Genomic DNA, 16,640 nt, shown 5'->3' with positions numbered 1-16,640 from the left:
TGCACCACATGCTTAGGTAAGAGAAAGAAGAAGACTACTTTATATATTAGATAATGGAGGCAATTCTTTCCATGAAGAAATAATTTAATTAGCACCATAAACTATTTAGAAATATATAAAAAAAGAAATTTAAAGTTTCACTACTCAGTATTTTTATCTTTACCTGACCAGCTCATTATTCAAAGCAATAGCTTCCAGGTACTTCTTCAGTGCATAATAATTATGGATATATTTTCGCACGTAATAGCCTCGCCATCTTTTCTGAATCTAGTGGAGAAAAAGCACATATATTTGCTTCAATACTTTTTTTGCAAGAGAGATCACACTGTCAATTTATATTAAAAATCTAGTTTTATGAGAGATGATATTGCTTTAGCATCAAGCATGCATGTATACATAATTACAGGTATGAGGAAAAAGTAATATATTGAAATAGTACTTATTGATCAAGGAATGCTAAAGTGAACATGAGCTTACAATGGTTGTGTAAGGTATTTTGCCTATTCCAAAGAATTTTGAGGGCCTTTAGAATGAAATCCATTCACCTGCTTTTCTAAGCAGTACCAAAAGTAATAAGTAGTATATTCAAGTCAAAACAGTTAGCCACGTTTAAGTTAATTACAGCGTATCATGTAAATTAACATCTAGCTTCTCTACATTTCAAATTTCACTAAAGCTATTATCTTAAGAATTGGTCTGTATTTTATCACATAGAAGGCTATCTGTCTCTGTCTGTTTAGAACTTTAAAGGCTCTTTCCCTACAACTAAGGAATGCTAGGTGGAGATGCTTGGCCACAAAACATGATTCTGAATGGCGAGGGAAGAGATTGCTGAGCCATATTCACAAGGAAGGAGGTGCTGCTGGCTTTTACTTTCCTGTATTATCTCCCAGAGAGTTAAACTTTCCTGCCAGCTGGGGTGGGGCAGTGCAGGAAAGATAAGTTGTGGCTATTCCAAAAGAAAGCTCTGAAGGATTAAACAAAAGATCCATTTTGTCCAGCATACATTTTCCACAATGGAGGGCAACAGACATCTTCCATTCAGTTGCCCAGCATCAGGTATTCAGAGGCACACTGACTCCAATACTGGAGGTAGTACACAGCCATCATGACTACTAGCCACTGGTGGCATATCATCCATAAATTTGTCTAGACTCTTTTATCGCCTGAGGTCTTGCAAAGAGTTCCAGAGCCTGTGTAGGGCCTTCCCAGAGCCCAGTTAGCAAGGCAGAGGGCTTAAAAGCACTTTCCAGGGTGGGGAAATGCTTTGCGGAAAGAGCTTTTAAGCCCTCCACCCTTCTCTTCAGCTCTGGGTTGGCCGTGTGAGGGCTCTGGAGGCTCCCATGAGATCTCAGACAGCCCTGCATAATCTTGCAATGGCCTCCAAAGCCTGGCAAGAAACTGTCTCCCGCCCGCTTTCTATTTATTTATTTTTTGGCAATCTACCTGAAGTAAAATCAGTGTATCATGACTGGCACTCTTAAACATAAACTATATAGAGGAGGGGTGAAAAACTTTGCAGAGCACAGCAGTGGGTTTGATGTATCAAAGTGAACTCTGAAGCATTCTAGGAGGTTCTAAAAGTATTCCAGAAGGCTGACTCCAAACTGGGTGGTAGGCCAAAAAAGAAGCGGCTGACATTCGGAGTAAAGTCATGTAGTGGTGTCAGATAAGACTTAAAACACACATACAGAGACGGTTCTGAATTGCCTTTACCTATGCAGAAAACAAGCAGATAGCTCTTTATTACACAGCAGTAAAAAAATGAAATATTATTATAAAGTCAGGTGATTTTATGCTTTATGTGCCATACTCTGGCTGGACTCCTGCTGTGCTTCACTGGTCCTCCCTTTCAGGTCTAAGCCTTGAACAGGACACAGAGCAGGCCTGAACAAATAGTGATCCACAAAGACCCTGTGTTGTGTCATGAGAAGTGCTTGACAAACCCTCTGTTCTGGCAGCCCCAGGCAGGCAGCAAACTTGGAAGGTTAACTGAATATCTTATGGAATGCTATACAGTACAAGACTCGCAAACCACATTTAGCTTTATGGGTCAACTGTTGTTGAAATCTTAAGCGGACAGCATGCATCTTTTGAGACACCTGTGTATGCAACACCCTACACATTTTTAATCCTTACATCTCATTGGATGTTTTCCGGTACTAGTACTATCCCAAATGGCACACACATTGTCATCAATAGCTTTTCCGGTACAGTCATAGTTTTATATACTCTACATTCCCTATCATCTATTGTCTGAGCTGAAGAGTCCTAGCCATTTTAGTCTCTCCATATGCCAGAGCTTTTTTCTGGTGTTTCCCAACATAGTGCAGGACACACAACTACCTACCTGACTTTGCTGAATTGGTTAAAAAATGTAATACTTCCACTACCGTATCTTACAATTCCAAGGTGAATATTTACACACTCCTACAAAAGGCGAGTGTGTATGCCCTTCAAAGTAATTAGCAAGTTTCAATGGTGATTGGTACCAAACAATTATTGTCATTGATCAGTACCAAACAGATAATTTTAAACAAAGTCATTGTGTGCTCAGCAGATTACAGCTTGTTAACGGGCAAGTTCTAAATGACCTCTTAAGCTAGTCAAATCAATGATGCATATTCCTCATTAAGTAACATCAAAATGTAAGTGGTCTTATAAATAATGTTTATTTTAAGCACTAAAACAAATGGCAAAACCTTGATATATCAAAAGCCATCTGCTCACACAAAGATTGTTCCTTTAAAAAACATGGATTACTTTTGTTGTTGAAAATTCACAGCAACCCTTAAATCTTCCAAATGAAAAGGATGAATATATAACAACCCACTATACTAAAAGTAAATCTGATTCATGGAAAATTATGCATTATAATAATTGCTTTCTTTGTGCTTTTTCTTGTTCTAAAGGTGAGAGTTTGACAGTAGTGGGTTAGATATAATTAAGGGACAGCTTTAAAGAATGCACAGTGACACAAAAGCCATTACACCAATCAGGTGTTTTGCCTTTCTGCCCGAATCTAATTTTAAAACTGTTTTTCAAAACGGAAGATATGCTGGTACAATGAAGCTGTATCAGGCTGCCCAAGGCTTTTATTTTATATTTTTTACTTAACATACACACAGCATTTTTTTCTCTCCCTTTTCACCTGAAGGCATTAGCCTATGGGCAAGATTCAGCAATTTAGCAGCATGGGACTGCATAAGGAAAAGGAAAGCACTGATAGGCTGGATACAGCGTACAACTTTTTATTTCCTGTCTTTACACCAGCAGATTAATTTTCAGGTATTATGCTCCAGTTTTATGCCAATATTTATGCCAATGATTTCACAGGGCTTATGGTGATATAAATGCAAGCATCACGACAATTATGGTGGCCCTCCTCTGCTGAACACCAAACACAATCTCACTTAAATTAAAGAAACATTGCTAAATGCATTAAAATTGGGAGGTATAAGGGTTGAATCAAGATACGCTGTTATGAAAACGGAAGACTGCCTCCCATTTGTAGAAGTGAGTCAAATGCAGATGAGGCTTCCATTCAGCAAACGGGATGTTGCCACATCAGGAAGGAGGGAAGGCAATTTCCACAGATCTCCTCTCCCTTCTGCAACCTCCAGTGCCATCTCCCATTCTGTTCCAGAGGGTCTCTCAACTCCCTGAAACATATTTCAACCACGGGGGTATGGGGAATCGGCAAAAATTGCCTAGCCTCTTCTGCAGGTGAGAGTATCCAGTTTGCAGAGTTCCACTCCATGCAACTTTAGATCCAATCCTATGGATTTCAGAGTCTGGAATGTTGAGACCTAGGTATCCCCCACCCCTTAGCTTGACACTTGGCTTCCTACAGAGTCTCTATACCGTCCCGATTACCCAAAATGTCATCTCAGGTAATCCAGATACGTGGTTTCTAAGAGATGGGCAGAGGAAGTCATACTCTGATTTTCATCCTTAGTAATCTGCACAAGTAAGCTGAGGCTGACAGAAGGTGTGCGTGTGAAATACAGGAAGAATGTCTGCAAAAGAGGGACTGGGTGCATGTGTGTACTTCCGTGTGGTCAGGGCCAGGGTGGTTATGGTGTCATACTAGAGAGACATGGGTTCAAATCCAGTCATGTCTCTGAACCAGTCATTCTCACTTAATCTAACCTACCTCATAGGACTGTTGTGAAGATAAAGGGGGAATGAAAAGAATCATGTAGACCGCCCTAAGAGGAAAGGTGGAGAACATGCACTCAATAATAGATAGCAAAGGCTTCAACACAACAATGCAGGGATGCACATGCACTTCCTCAGAAATAGCACTGGTCGGGGGGTATTGAGGGGGAGGGGGGCTGCACCTGTTCTCTGTTCCCACCTCTTGAACAATGATCAGTGTGATATCCAATGATATTATTCAATTTTTAAAAAACAACAACCACCACAGATTATTTAAATCTTGTAGGGACAATGCACCTACACCCAAGCTGCAGGAAGACACTTTGCACAACTGAAAACTATACTTGCATCAACCATTACCATGGATGAAAACTGCCTGTGTACATGTTTGATCCTAACAGAACTAGGGCAGAAATTAAGCAAGTTTCACTTCTGGTCTGAGTCACATGATACAGCAAGGTAAGCTGAAGGTAAGCAAGTTTGGGTCTGAGCAGTGTCTGAATGGGAGGTTACCAGTGAACTCTGTGTAAGCCGCTTTGAGTCCATCATAGAAGAAAATTGGTGGGTGGTAGGTGGGTGTACACATATATAAATGAATAATAATTTAATAGCTATGACAAAGCGCCCCAACATTTGGAATAGAGAAGAATTCACACATCAATATCTTAAATCAAACAGAAATTTTCAAAAATGCAACTTAGATTACTTAGTGTAACTTTAAATTTGTAACTATGTACCATTTCCTCACTTTACCATCAGCATATCAATCAAGTGTATATTATTCTGGGTTGCTCATTTTATTAAAAGCAAATTCAGAGCACAATTGACTTTTCATTTGTTTAACAAGTGAAGAAATATTTACCCTGACAGCCATTTCATTGTAGAAATTCATCTTCATAATAAAATATGCTGTCTGTGAATCAAGGAGGGGTGGGGGGAAAGATGGCATACATTTCAGTTACACAAAGACAGTACTCCTATTTTTACATATAAAAGATAAGAATCTTTATACATAATACATAATAAGAGTTCTAGGCTTAGAGAGAATAAAATCAAACTTTGTATTGAAGAGATAGGCTTCCTAATACATAATGCAGGCTTAACCAGAAAAATCTATGGTAGTCAAACTAGCAGCTAATGGAGATATATGATCATAAAATGCTCTCCGCTGAGTTTGATAATCAATGGTGCTCTACTGAGAGTAGAATAACAAAGCAGAAATATTCACAAGTGCTGGTGACACGTAGTATTGTATGATTTATTCACTGGGGTTCTTTTAACCAAAACTCACAGAAACATAAAAGGAATTCATATTTCAAGACGTCTGGTTTAATGAAAAATTCAAAGAAATGCTGTCTTCAGTCGAAATCGTTCAAGGATATGGATGCAGTGATGGAGCAAAATTGTGCCTTCCAACCATCTGTACTAAATGTTATGTACTTAGTTGCCTCCTGAGTAATTCTTGGGAATTTTGTTTCATTTAATATTCATTCCAACATCATAAAATCATAAATACAATGATAACATGTTACAGTGAATCCCCTGATATAGAAAACATTTCCTGGTTCCCTTCCAATAAAGGCGAATCCCACTCTGAGTGAAAGAATCCCCTGTTATAGCAAACACTCACTTGGCAGGATAGGTTATTTTAATGGATACATCACTTTACACTAAGCTTTCACATCTGTTCCGCCCTCTAATTACAAATGCAAAATGAACATAATTCACAACTGCATCATAAAAAGTAAAATAAGTACTTTCAAGGCAGAAGATGTCCTTTATTCAGCATAAGTTGCAGACTTGGAGGGGAGGGGGACTACAAATCAGAGGGAAAAGTGATATGTGGTCTCCTTTTCTCTCACTACTCCCCTCACCCTCCCTGGCAAAGAAGAATTCACCGTAAAAGGGTTTCACTGTAATTAGTGTTATTTGAATTGCCTAGTCTGATCCAAAGCAAATTGTCTGTGGAGAGCAGCAGGACTGGATTATTTATCAACAGTCTGGGCAATTAAGAAACAGTTGGCTGCAATATGTTATTTACAAATGAACACAATGATGCTACTTCATTTTAAAATTCGCTTTCTTCATTACATTAGGCCAGGCATAATTCCTTTCATTTAATTAAAGGAGGTCTTAAAATGCTGGCTTTAATATTATATTACTTCCTTTCTAATATAGCAAAAAATTATCACAGAGAAGGGATAGCTTTTTGAAAACCAAAAAAACTGAAAATCTGTTGTTTTAAAGCCTTGGAACAGCTTATTAGGTTGCGGGTAGGATTCACTTTCCTTTTGAGAACTCCTGAGTGGGACTACTCTCAATGAGGCTTGCGTTAAGCACCAAATTTAAAAGGCACTGAATGCAAGCTCTGCTTGCAGAGGAACAACTGGAAAGGTGGGTGCGCACCAAGGCTCCCAGTTGTCCCTTCCTAACTGTGGCTTTATCTGCCCCACACTTGATGTCTCAGATGTGGGGCAGGTGGCCAGTTGTGGGGAAATGTCCTTGCAAGTCAAATTAGGCCCCTTGGCAGGCCTAATCTGGCTTGCAAATCAGAGGTTCCCCATGCCAACTTTAGTAGGAGTGCAGCCCCATCTGGAAGAGATAAGGCCAATGAAGCCAAGGGTATTCCCTCTCATTCTTCCCTTGAATTCAGATCTTTAATACTGTATTCTTTTTTCTAAGAGCAACAGAACCTGTGAGTCTACAACCAGCCTAGAAAAGTTAACAAGACCTACCGGTAATTTATTTCCCCCTCTTTAATCCTGAAACATTTATACCTGATCAACAGCATGTGAATTTAAAAGCTAGCAAGTACTTGGCCAAACTGAAGAGATTTCACCTACTTTGTATTTCCGTACAGTCTTATGGAAAGCTTACAGTAATTTTTAATTACAAATTTAGTTTTTACCTCCACCATTTCTCTGAATTTTTGTCTTCCTTGATAACCCCGCCACCATTTCTGAATAAAAACCATCATTTTGTTCAGATACCTGAAACAAAATACCTTGGTAAGATTTTTTCCCCTGGAAATAGTGAAAAGTTGAACCATTTTTAAAAACCCAGTGCATGTAGCAGTCGAGCTTGACAATTAAAATTTGGAGACTTTTTATAGCAATATGCATCCTAAATCTGAGGTGGCAGCTTAAATACTGATGGTTTCATCCAAATTTTTGGAATACATGGTATCAATCTGGGATTAAAAGCACTAAAGTCTTGCCTGAATCATGGACCCTTTCCAACGTAACTTCTTATGGAGCCACAAAAGGAATAGGGAAGAGGATGCGAAGAGTTAACAGTTTTAAGTCAGTGTCAGCTTCTGACAAGGATAAGCTGGCAAAAATATAATCATCTCTGGCTGCTTTCCACTTTAGGCTTGTCTGAACTTTGAGCCTCAGAAGAATAATATCAAGTTTCCCTAGGCTGGTTTGGACATAACATTGTTGGCTTAATAAACCATAGTTTATCCAAGTGGGAGCAAGCGATGGGCCCACACTCTTCCTCTTTGTTCCTCTCCATCCTTCTTCCACTTGTACACCAGCTTCTGCACCAGATCCTATTACATCCAAAACAAAGAACTGCTTGGTCTGTTTTCAGATCTTGGTTAACAGCCACATTAAGCCACAGTTTCCTGTTCCAGACATAATGGTAAGCTTTGGTTTGTCTGAAGCTGGCATGCAGGAGGAGAAGGGGGGTGGGGATGGATGACAGTGGAAAGCACTGCCCCAGTGGTTGTTTTTGACTTAATACTGTATTTTTCGCTCTATAAGACGCACCAGACCATAAGACACACCTAGTTGTTGGAGGAGGAAAACAAGAAAAAAAATATTCTGAATCCCAGAAGCCAGAACAGCAAGAGGGATCGCTGCACAGCTCCATAAGACGCACACACATTTCCCCTAACTTTTTAGGAGGGAAAAAGTGAGTCTTATAGAGCAAAAAAATACGGTAATTTACTGTCTATAAAGTCAGCAACATTAAGTCTGTACTAGACCATTTCATGTGGTCCTCTGCAAAGTGGAAACATTCAAATAAGGGAAAAAATGAGCAAGTTCTCTACACATATTCCTCAATGCACAAGCCTGCTGCACAGGGTATAGAAAGGTTGGCAAACCCACATGCTTCTCTACACGAAGCCCCAACTGTTAGTGATTGCCAGGTTGTAACCCGGAAAACTTCTTAGCTTTAAAGTCTGCAGCTGCATTTGGAGATGGTGGTTTCTACCATCTCTTACAAGCTGTTTCTGCCATCTTCACCCAGCCTGCTATAATGAGAAGTATGTCACAACAAACAGGGAGGAGATTAGAGAAGAAAAGAAGGCAGGAGAAACTGCAGCTGCCAGATTCAGCAACAGATTTTTAAGTAAAGGGGACATTTCCAGGATGCAGTCTGGTATTACCACGAGCTCCACACTGCATCCCACAGATACAACAGATATGATCACAGAATTGTAGTTGGATGGGATCACGAGGGTCAACTAGTCCAACTCCTGCAATGCAGGAATCTTTTGCCCAATGTGAGGGCTGAACTCATGACTCTGAGATTAAGGGTCTCTACCAACTGAACTATATGTGCAGTCTTTTGTTAATTTAGATACTTTTCAAAAGTCTAGAGAAGCCAGGTTTTAAAAACTTATCTCTTCAAACAGAGTACTTTTCAGAGACATCTTGTCAAGTGAATGTCACATGACTGACATTCATAAATAAATGACTAAAGGGGTTTAAATTATTTCCTCCTGCTTATTTAGCCTAGCAATTTTAAATAAAATAAACAAGAAAATAAGAAGAAAATTTCAAAATAGCCGAAAGCTATTAATTTTTTTCATTTGAAAAATAAGGGGGTTCGATATGCAAAGCAAGTTCTTAACTTCAGAGAGACTTGGCAAAGTGGTAAATAACATACAGATTAAGGGTGTAACCTAAAATCATTTTGCCAATAAATAAAGGCTTATGATATCAGTGGGGGTGACTTCCAAGTATGCATGTCTACAATTTGGATGCAAATCAAATTACCGGATATACGCTCGGACTTTGCATCCTCGAAACCAACTCTGAATTTTTACAGCAGCATAATATTCTGTTTTTCTATATTCATCTACGCATCTGAAAACACAAGAAATTGTTTTTCACAATTTGCATTTTGGTCAGCCATACAATTAAGTGACATATAAATAAACAAATATTATGATTCAAGAACAGAATAAACAAACAATATATTCTCTGAGTAAGATCACATTCTTTTCTTAAATCTAGTAAAACAATTTTGTCTTATAACTGATAGGCAGTAAATAAAGAGTGGTGTCTAACATCCTTGCAGTCTTTCCTGATGGAGAAATGATTGCTGCCTCACAGAAAACAATGTTAGCGTAGCTGTAATTATGGCATATTATGTGAACTCAAAAACAAAAAAAGCAGAAAAGACAGGAATTGGGGTGGGGTTATTCCCTGGATCATAATTATTTTTAAAATTACTCTAATGCCAATCATTATTGAATCCATATTGGACAAGATGGGGTGGGTGGGACTGTGTGTGTGTGTGTATGTTATGTTAGCCATGCAAAGTAGCCCAGTGTAGCTATAACTTATTTTGCCGGAAAAGGAAAGAGTTTGAATAGTATATGACAACCTAGGAAAGTTATCAACCTGGTGGATTGCTTGGGTTTTGTTTTGTTTTTGAGGGAAATGCAGTGGGGTGGTAGACTCTGAAGTTGACTGTGGTAGTAGTGCAATTAATTAAGAGGGAAAGAAGAGAGTGTGGGAACAAACAGAGAGTTTCAGTGGTGAGTGGAAGGATGTCTGGATGCCACATCTACAACTCATAATCAACCCAAGGGTAGTCCTGAATACAAGTTTCTGAGATGCCAGGTCTACCTGGGGCTTGTTTGTCTATTTACAGTGGTACCTCAGGTTAAGAACTTAATTCATTCCGGAGGTCCATTCTTAACCTGAAACTGTTCTTAACCCGAAGCACCACTTTAGCTAATGGGGCCTCCCACTGCCGCCGCGCCACTGGAGCACAATTTCTATTTTCATCCTGAAGCAAAGTTCTTAACCCGAAGTACTATTTCTGGGTTAGCGGAGTCTGTAACCTGAAGCGTATGTAAGCTGAAGCATATGTAACCTGAGATTCCACTGTATTCTATTTCTTTGAGAGATACCCATGCCTCTTGATATCCTGGGAAGGGGGGACATTTTATTTATTTATTCGTTTTTTAAACATTTATATCCCACCTTTCTCCCATCATTGAAATCAATGATAGGCATAGATGTGGTTCCAAGGAAGTCGCTCACTGGAGGCACTGACCAGCCTTAGATCAGCTTAGTTTTGCCAAGATGGCCACTTGTTACCTTCAAACCATAACTTGACATCTTTCTAGGACCAGGAAGCCTCGCAAGCAAAGGGAAGCACTGTAAGAGTATTCCACTAGTGACAGGGCAGTAGTGTGAGCCCCCTTGACTGGATTTAACCATCCAGGAGTCCTTTACCTTTACCTTTTTTACCATGCTAGTTTGGATGGCCAGGTGCAACGTGGATAGGTCTCCCACACCTTTAACAGGGAGAGATTTCAACAAGCCTGAACTGCCCCTCCCAAAATCTTAATCTAAGCAGTTGCTAAAGGTGCAGCAGCAAATCAAACCCTTCACTTTTCTTTTGCCCACCCCAATGCCCCTGGCTCCCCCTCCCAGAAATGAAGTGTCGGGGGGGGGGGGAGGTCTCCCCTTTCGATTTTTTTGCGCCTTGTCAGCAACTTGTTCACCTGTAGATTTTATCCTACTGGGGGCGGAGGAAGAGAGGGAAAGGGCAGCTCCTCCTGCTGCTCCGAGGCCAAAACAAAAGAAGAATTTATCTCTTTCCCCCCTTCCCCCCCCCAGCAGCAAACCTGGGAACTTTCCCGGGGGGGGGGAGTGGCTGCTCCGGGGGCAACTTCGGCTCCTCAGAGAGGCTGGCGAGTGCGGCGCGAGCGTGAGGGCGAGAGGAAGCTTTACCTGTTCCTAGAGTAATACTCCCCCTTGAAGAGCGGCAGCCTCTCTTGCAGCCTGGCCAGAGTGGCCATCTTCCCCCCTCCCAGCCGGCTCCCATTGATGGTGTACAAGGAGTCGGCATGGCAACCGGGCCGTACCACCCGAGACAGAGCGGGGGTTGGGGGGTGGGGAAAGGGACCGGAGGGAAGGCGCGTTAAGCCTGACGGCGGGGAGGGCGTAGAGGAAAGCAGGACGAAGCGGGTCAAGCGGCGGTCGCGGCGAGGGCGAAGACGCCCCGCTGCCGCCGCCGCCGTTCTTGCAGCTGCTGCTGCTTCGGCGACCCCCGCCAAGGGAGGAATGGTCGGGCCCGGTTTCCTCCCAGCGCCGCGGCTGCTTCCGGGATTCCATCATGGGGGACTGAGGAAGCGCAGCAGCCCCAGAGCTGGCCCGGTGGACGGTCACCTTCCCCCGAGTCTCTGCGAAGCGGCACCCGCCTCCCCAGGGAGCGGCCGACGGCGGGCGCCGGGTACATGTTCCGGGGGGCTGAGCCCAACCCGAGCAGACCTCCGGCCGCCAGGAAGAGCTGGTGAGGGGCAGGGCTGGGGCAGGAGGAAGGGGTGGAGGAAGGAGGTGGAGGGTGAGGCCTGGCTCTAGGGAGGGAGGCGAGGGGGCGGCTTGGGGGGGGCAGGCGGCCCTGTCAGCTGAACGGGGGGGGGGGCTGGGGGGGCTGCTTCGCTCCGCTGCTGGGCTTTGAGCAGCATCTCCGCATTCAGAAACAGGCAGGTGAAGAAGCTGCAGCATGGACGCCCCCGTAGTGACCTGCTGGCTGCAGGGGGGTTCGCTGAAGGTTAGCAACCCCTGGCTGTGAAACATGTGCCAACGGGGTGCAGGGTTTGGATTGGAAAAGAAACGGAGCGGCTCCCAAACTTTCCTCCCCACGAACCACTTGAACATTGCTGAGGGTCTGGGTGGACGACGTAATGCACACACATACACACACGGCTTCCTACTTGCTGTAATAATGGTTAATGCGTTGTGCCGGGCGCTATACGATTTTTAATGGTGTTTTTATTGCTTCCTTTATGGCTTGTGTGTTGCATTTTGTTTCAGGACACAGTAGAATTCAAACTGAAATAAATAAATTGGCATATGGCAATGACAAATGCAACTGAAGAACTCTAAAAGAGGCAATAAAATAAAATCAGTAAGTTTAACGCAATGGATGTGCCATCTCCAGTCTTCAGCAGCAAAGCCACAGGCACATAACGTGGGCCATTCAGATGAAGCTCGCAGATCGCTGGTGGTCTGCAGGCTACAGTTGGGAAAGTGCTGCTCTAGCACACAGTCTCCATAAAGTGCAATGGTAGTGAGAATAAGGAGGCAAGCCATCTAGAGCAGACTGGGGTATTGACACTTTGGCTATCATGAAGATATTAATGGGGCTACAGAGTGACTTTTTCATTTTCCTATATAGCTGAGTTGGCCAGAATGTTGTCCACAACTGGGATGATGATTCCCAGGATGATACTTGTAAAGATGTAACTTCTGAGAACTGCACTGCGAACTGAGAATTACGTTTGTATTAATTCCCTGTAAAGGTACAAAAATAAAGTTTAAAAATTAGTATGAAGTAATAATATATATACCATATATGCAATCACTATAAAAATAAGAAACAGCACAGAAATTCATGTCACATTTGTCAATAGCTGAGAATGCTTGTAAGCCACTGAAAGAAAGCTTGCTTTCATGTAGTCCATGGCAAATAGAACCAAGGAGTGAGAGCTTATGGCCTAGTATTGTGGAGGCAGAAATATGCAAAAGAGTGGAGGGAGGGAAGCAGCAGGTACAGTATATGGAGCCAACAATGACAGTATGATGTTTACATGAAGAAGCACTTGGTTCTGGAGTGAAGTGGCTAATAAAAAATTGGTCATTGCCATATGCCAATTTAACCCTAGCCCCCTCCTGTCTAAACAGCTAATATGAAAATGAATGGACATTTGTACCTATTGGAAGATGATAAAGCCACCTCCATCCTCTAGCAAGCTGTCTCTCACATCAGTGATATAGGAAATAATAGTGCTTCCTTTTCTCATGGCTATAAGGGTTGAGGGCACAGATGTTAAAGACAGGGACACATTTTAAACAGTTTAAATGGTGAGTAAAGTTTATAAAACATGCAGGGCATAGACAAAATGAATACAGTTGTCTTCTTCTCTCATAACACTTGAACTTGCAATGTTGAAAGATTCAGGACAGATAAAATAAAGTACCTCTTCATTCAGCACATAGTTAAACTATGGAACTTACTTGCACAGGAGGAGGTTTTCACTACCAATTTGAAGTTTTAAAATAGGAAGCAATAGAGGACAAAGCTATCAGTGGCTACTAGCCACAATGGCAATGTTTTACCTCCACTGTCAGAGATACCATGCCTCTGAATACCAGTTACTGGGAATCACAGATGAGCATAGTACAGTTACACTCGAGGGGATGTCCAGCTTGCAGCATCCTACAGCTATCTGGCTGGCCACTTAAAACAGGATGCTGGCCTAGATGGGCCATTGGCCTGGTCCAACAGTCTCCTCTTATGTGAAGATGCCTTTTGTACCATCTGCCGCTCCAGCACTTCATATGGGGAAAATGTATATATTTTCTGAACAAGAAATCATATTTATTGGTTGATAATATACATTACTGTATATTGCTTTGCACCTAATAGTGCAATTGTACAACCTAGAAGTAAAATCTAAATCCTTTGGTCATGCCACCCACAGGCACTTGCCAAGAAAGAAGAGAGAACTTTCTGTTTGGCTCTCACACATACAAGCAACATCACTTGATGACTAAGAATGCCCATGCGCACATTTGAAAGTCAAGTCCATTTGACCAAAGTGAGATTGGCTTCTCATTGTTATTATCAAGTTGCTTAAACATGCACGGGATTGAACTTTCCATAAACAAAGGCTTGTGATACTGGGCAAAATAGTATTGAGATATGTAAAGTAAAGTAACTGTCTATTATGTTTTGGAAGACAGAAGCGCCTGGCGTGCTCTGGTCCATGAGGTCACGAAGAGGCGGACACGACTAAACAACAACATTATGTTTTGAGTAGTAGAGTAATACATGTTTGTAACATGAGAAATAAACATATTCTAGAGCAGGGGTTGGCAAGGACCTTGCCTGGGCTGGTTCACTCCAGTGGAGATCCCTCCATGGGCTGGGTTGTGTATACGCGCGCCCCAGCGATTTCCGGTGTCGGTGTCTGCGCAGATGCAATTTTCGGCATCTGCACAGACACGATTTCTGGCGTCAGTGCAGACATGATTTCCAGAGCCGCAGAAACGAGTCCCCACACTGCGTTGTACCGGTTTTGTGCAGCATTCGGGGATTCGCCGAGCGGGCGGCTCGGTTTGGGAGTGGCTCATGGGCCAGTTAAATGACCCCCATGGGCCACTTGTGGCTCATGGGTCTTAGGTTGCTGACCCCTGTTCTAGAGATCAGGTAGCTGAAGGAGTAAAAGAGGACAGGTTCAGCCATAGACTCAGTGGATAATCCTAGTGAAACACAGGATAACATTATGAGTTACTAGTTACTGTATCAGGTAGGAAAGCTCATGAAAATAAACTCAATATGTATTCTGTCATTTATAACACTTAAACCCATATCTCCCCTCTGGTACTTTAGACACATTTAGGAGGTGGTCACAATTTAGCTATGTTGTTAATATGCTTTTTTTTTGCATTTCATTTGCATCTGTTTATAATCCCACCATGGGTATGTATACTTGCAACTAAGAATTATACTTCATGCATCTGATGAAATTGACTATGCCATAATAAATATGTTAGTCCTTAAGATGCTACAAACTCATTTTAAACAGGGTTATCTTTAAAAAAAGGACATTAATTGATATTAAAACATAGCTACAGTAAGCAAATCTACCGTATTTTTCCATGTATAAGATGACCCCTGATTTTTTTGACCCCAAAATAAGAAAATGCACCATGCACTATCTGTGTATAAGATGAACCCTTATTTTAAACTTCAAAAATTTAGGGGGAAAAATTAGTCTTATGCATGGGAAAATATGGTATTTACTTTAAAAAAAATATCTGGCTGTTATTTGCCCTGGATTGCCAGTCTTCAGTTCTATGCACAGTAACCCCACCAGATTCAGGAAGATTTAAGCGTACGTACTCTATTGGCCTGAATATAAGCTACACTCGAATATGAGGATGAGGGACTGCGCACGGGGCGAGCGCCACTTTGCTGCGCTCCTGGCGCTGTTTGCCCCAGGGTTCTGGCTGCATACCATAAGGTCGCAAATATAAGCCACACTTTAACTTTTTGCAGTCGGAATTTGAGGGGAAAGTGAGGCTTTTTTTCAGGCCAATACGGTAACTGGGTTTAAGATTACAACCTTAAACAGCGTTACAGTGTGATTGCTTCAAACTATATTGCTTCTAGTAGTGCGTAGAGAGGTCAGCATTTAGTAAACTTTATTGTTATAGCTGAATGTAAAGGTCACTGCAGGCAAACTACAATTTCTTTAGCTTAATGTCTTCTTTGAAACAAGAAGTAGATTTTATCACTAGCTGAGGGGCGTTGCTGTAATTGTCTTTGCTATGCGATGTAAAACACTGAATGTGAGATATTAAATGCTTGAGAGAAGTTCAGTAGGTACAACGCATGCTGTCATAAGACTTAAATATTTGTTTTGCTAATAATACAAGTTGCAATTTTTGAATGCTGCTTGCATGGGTTTAATTCTCTGTTTAAATATATCATAATTTCCGAAATAAGGCGAATAGATACCTGTTTAAGGTGGCTTAGTGGGAAAAGACAGTAGAGATGTACTTGCTTTGTTCTACATTTTAGGAAAAGAACAAGTAAAGGAACTGAAAACTTAGTCTCTGGTGAATGTTTACAAGTGTCTTCATAACTACTTTCAGTAACAGTTTCTTCAGATATCACTCTCCTTTGCAAATCTGCATCCTTATGATGTTTTTCTTTTGACTGCACAATGTTAGTGTGGTATAAGTTTCTTCTTCTTGAACAGAGGGAGAAGGCAATCTAAGTGGTTCCTGTACCTACAATAAAATCTTTTCTAGGGGGGCACCTTAAAAGACTATCTTCAGAGATAGACTGGAAAGAACAATATGGGATGGAATAATTTGCTTCTTGTCCTATCTTTCAGATCCATGTGCCTCACTTTAAAATAAAATGCTGCCATTACATTCAGATTCTTTGAGGAATATATTAGAACTGATGAATAAGGCTATACTTCAATCCTAGTATTGCATTACCTGAAAATATTTTTCAATTTTCAATTCATACAGATTTTCCATCATAGATAACTTAATTCAGTATGCTGATACAGTGGTACCTCAGGATGCCACATCTACAACTCATAATCAACCCAAGGGTAGTCCTGAATACAAGTTTCTGAGATGCCAGGTCTACCTGGGGCTTGTTTGTCTATTTACAGTGGTACCTCAGGTTAAGAACTTAAT

At 41.5% G+C, this 16,640-nt stretch overlaps 2 protein-coding genes across 6 annotated transcripts in view; one reads left to right on the top strand and one right to left on the bottom strand.

The window, feature by feature from the left end:
- The window catches only part of SPATA17 (spermatogenesis associated 17), a gene marked incomplete at its 3' end in the record, with an annotated part of 72,818 nt that extends 61,530 nt beyond the window's left edge, over window positions 1-11,288 (bottom strand). Inside the window, exons 1-5 of one of the 2 annotated variants that reach the window (XM_083433376.1) lie at window positions 11,145-11,288; window positions 9,171-9,260; window positions 7,070-7,151; window positions 5,024-5,074; window positions 164-267 (exon numbers count right to left, since the gene is read on the bottom strand). In XM_083433376.1, coding sequence (XP_083289502.1) covers window positions 164-267; window positions 5,024-5,074; window positions 7,070-7,151; window positions 9,171-9,260; window positions 11,145-11,212 — 395 coding nt within the window. In that variant the 5' untranslated portion in view covers window positions 11,213-11,288. The remainder of the gene's footprint in view (window positions 1-163; window positions 268-5,023; window positions 5,075-7,069; window positions 7,152-9,170; window positions 9,261-11,144) is intronic. The other variant, XM_083433377.1, reaches the window with a different exon arrangement.
- A 19-nt stretch (window positions 11,289-11,307) lies between these two features.
- GPATCH2 (G-patch domain containing 2) overlaps window positions 11,308-16,640 on the top strand; it is a 110,054-nt gene continuing 104,721 nt past the window's right edge. Inside the window, exons 1-2 of one of the 4 annotated variants that reach the window (XM_083433306.1) lie at window positions 11,527-11,706; window positions 12,595-12,718. Coding sequence is in view for 2 of the 4 variants with exons in the window: in XM_083433304.1 (XP_083289430.1) it covers window positions 11,651-11,706 (56 nt within the window). In the remaining 2 variants the exon portion in view is untranslated. Of the gene's footprint in view, window positions 11,707-12,594; window positions 12,719-13,165; window positions 13,281-16,640 lie in introns of those variants that run through there. The other 3 variants (XM_083433307.1, XM_083433304.1, XM_083433305.1) reach the window with 3 other exon arrangements.

The sequence above is a fragment of the Podarcis tiliguerta genome (assembly GCF_965153285.1).
Source record: "Podarcis tiliguerta genome assembly, chromosome: 3".
In the NCBI taxonomy this organism is placed as follows: domain Eukaryota; kingdom Metazoa; phylum Chordata; class Lepidosauria; order Squamata; family Lacertidae; genus Podarcis; species Podarcis tiliguerta.
The sequence above is the reverse complement of the archived record's forward strand: the minus strand, read 5'-3'. Positions and strand labels throughout refer to the sequence as shown.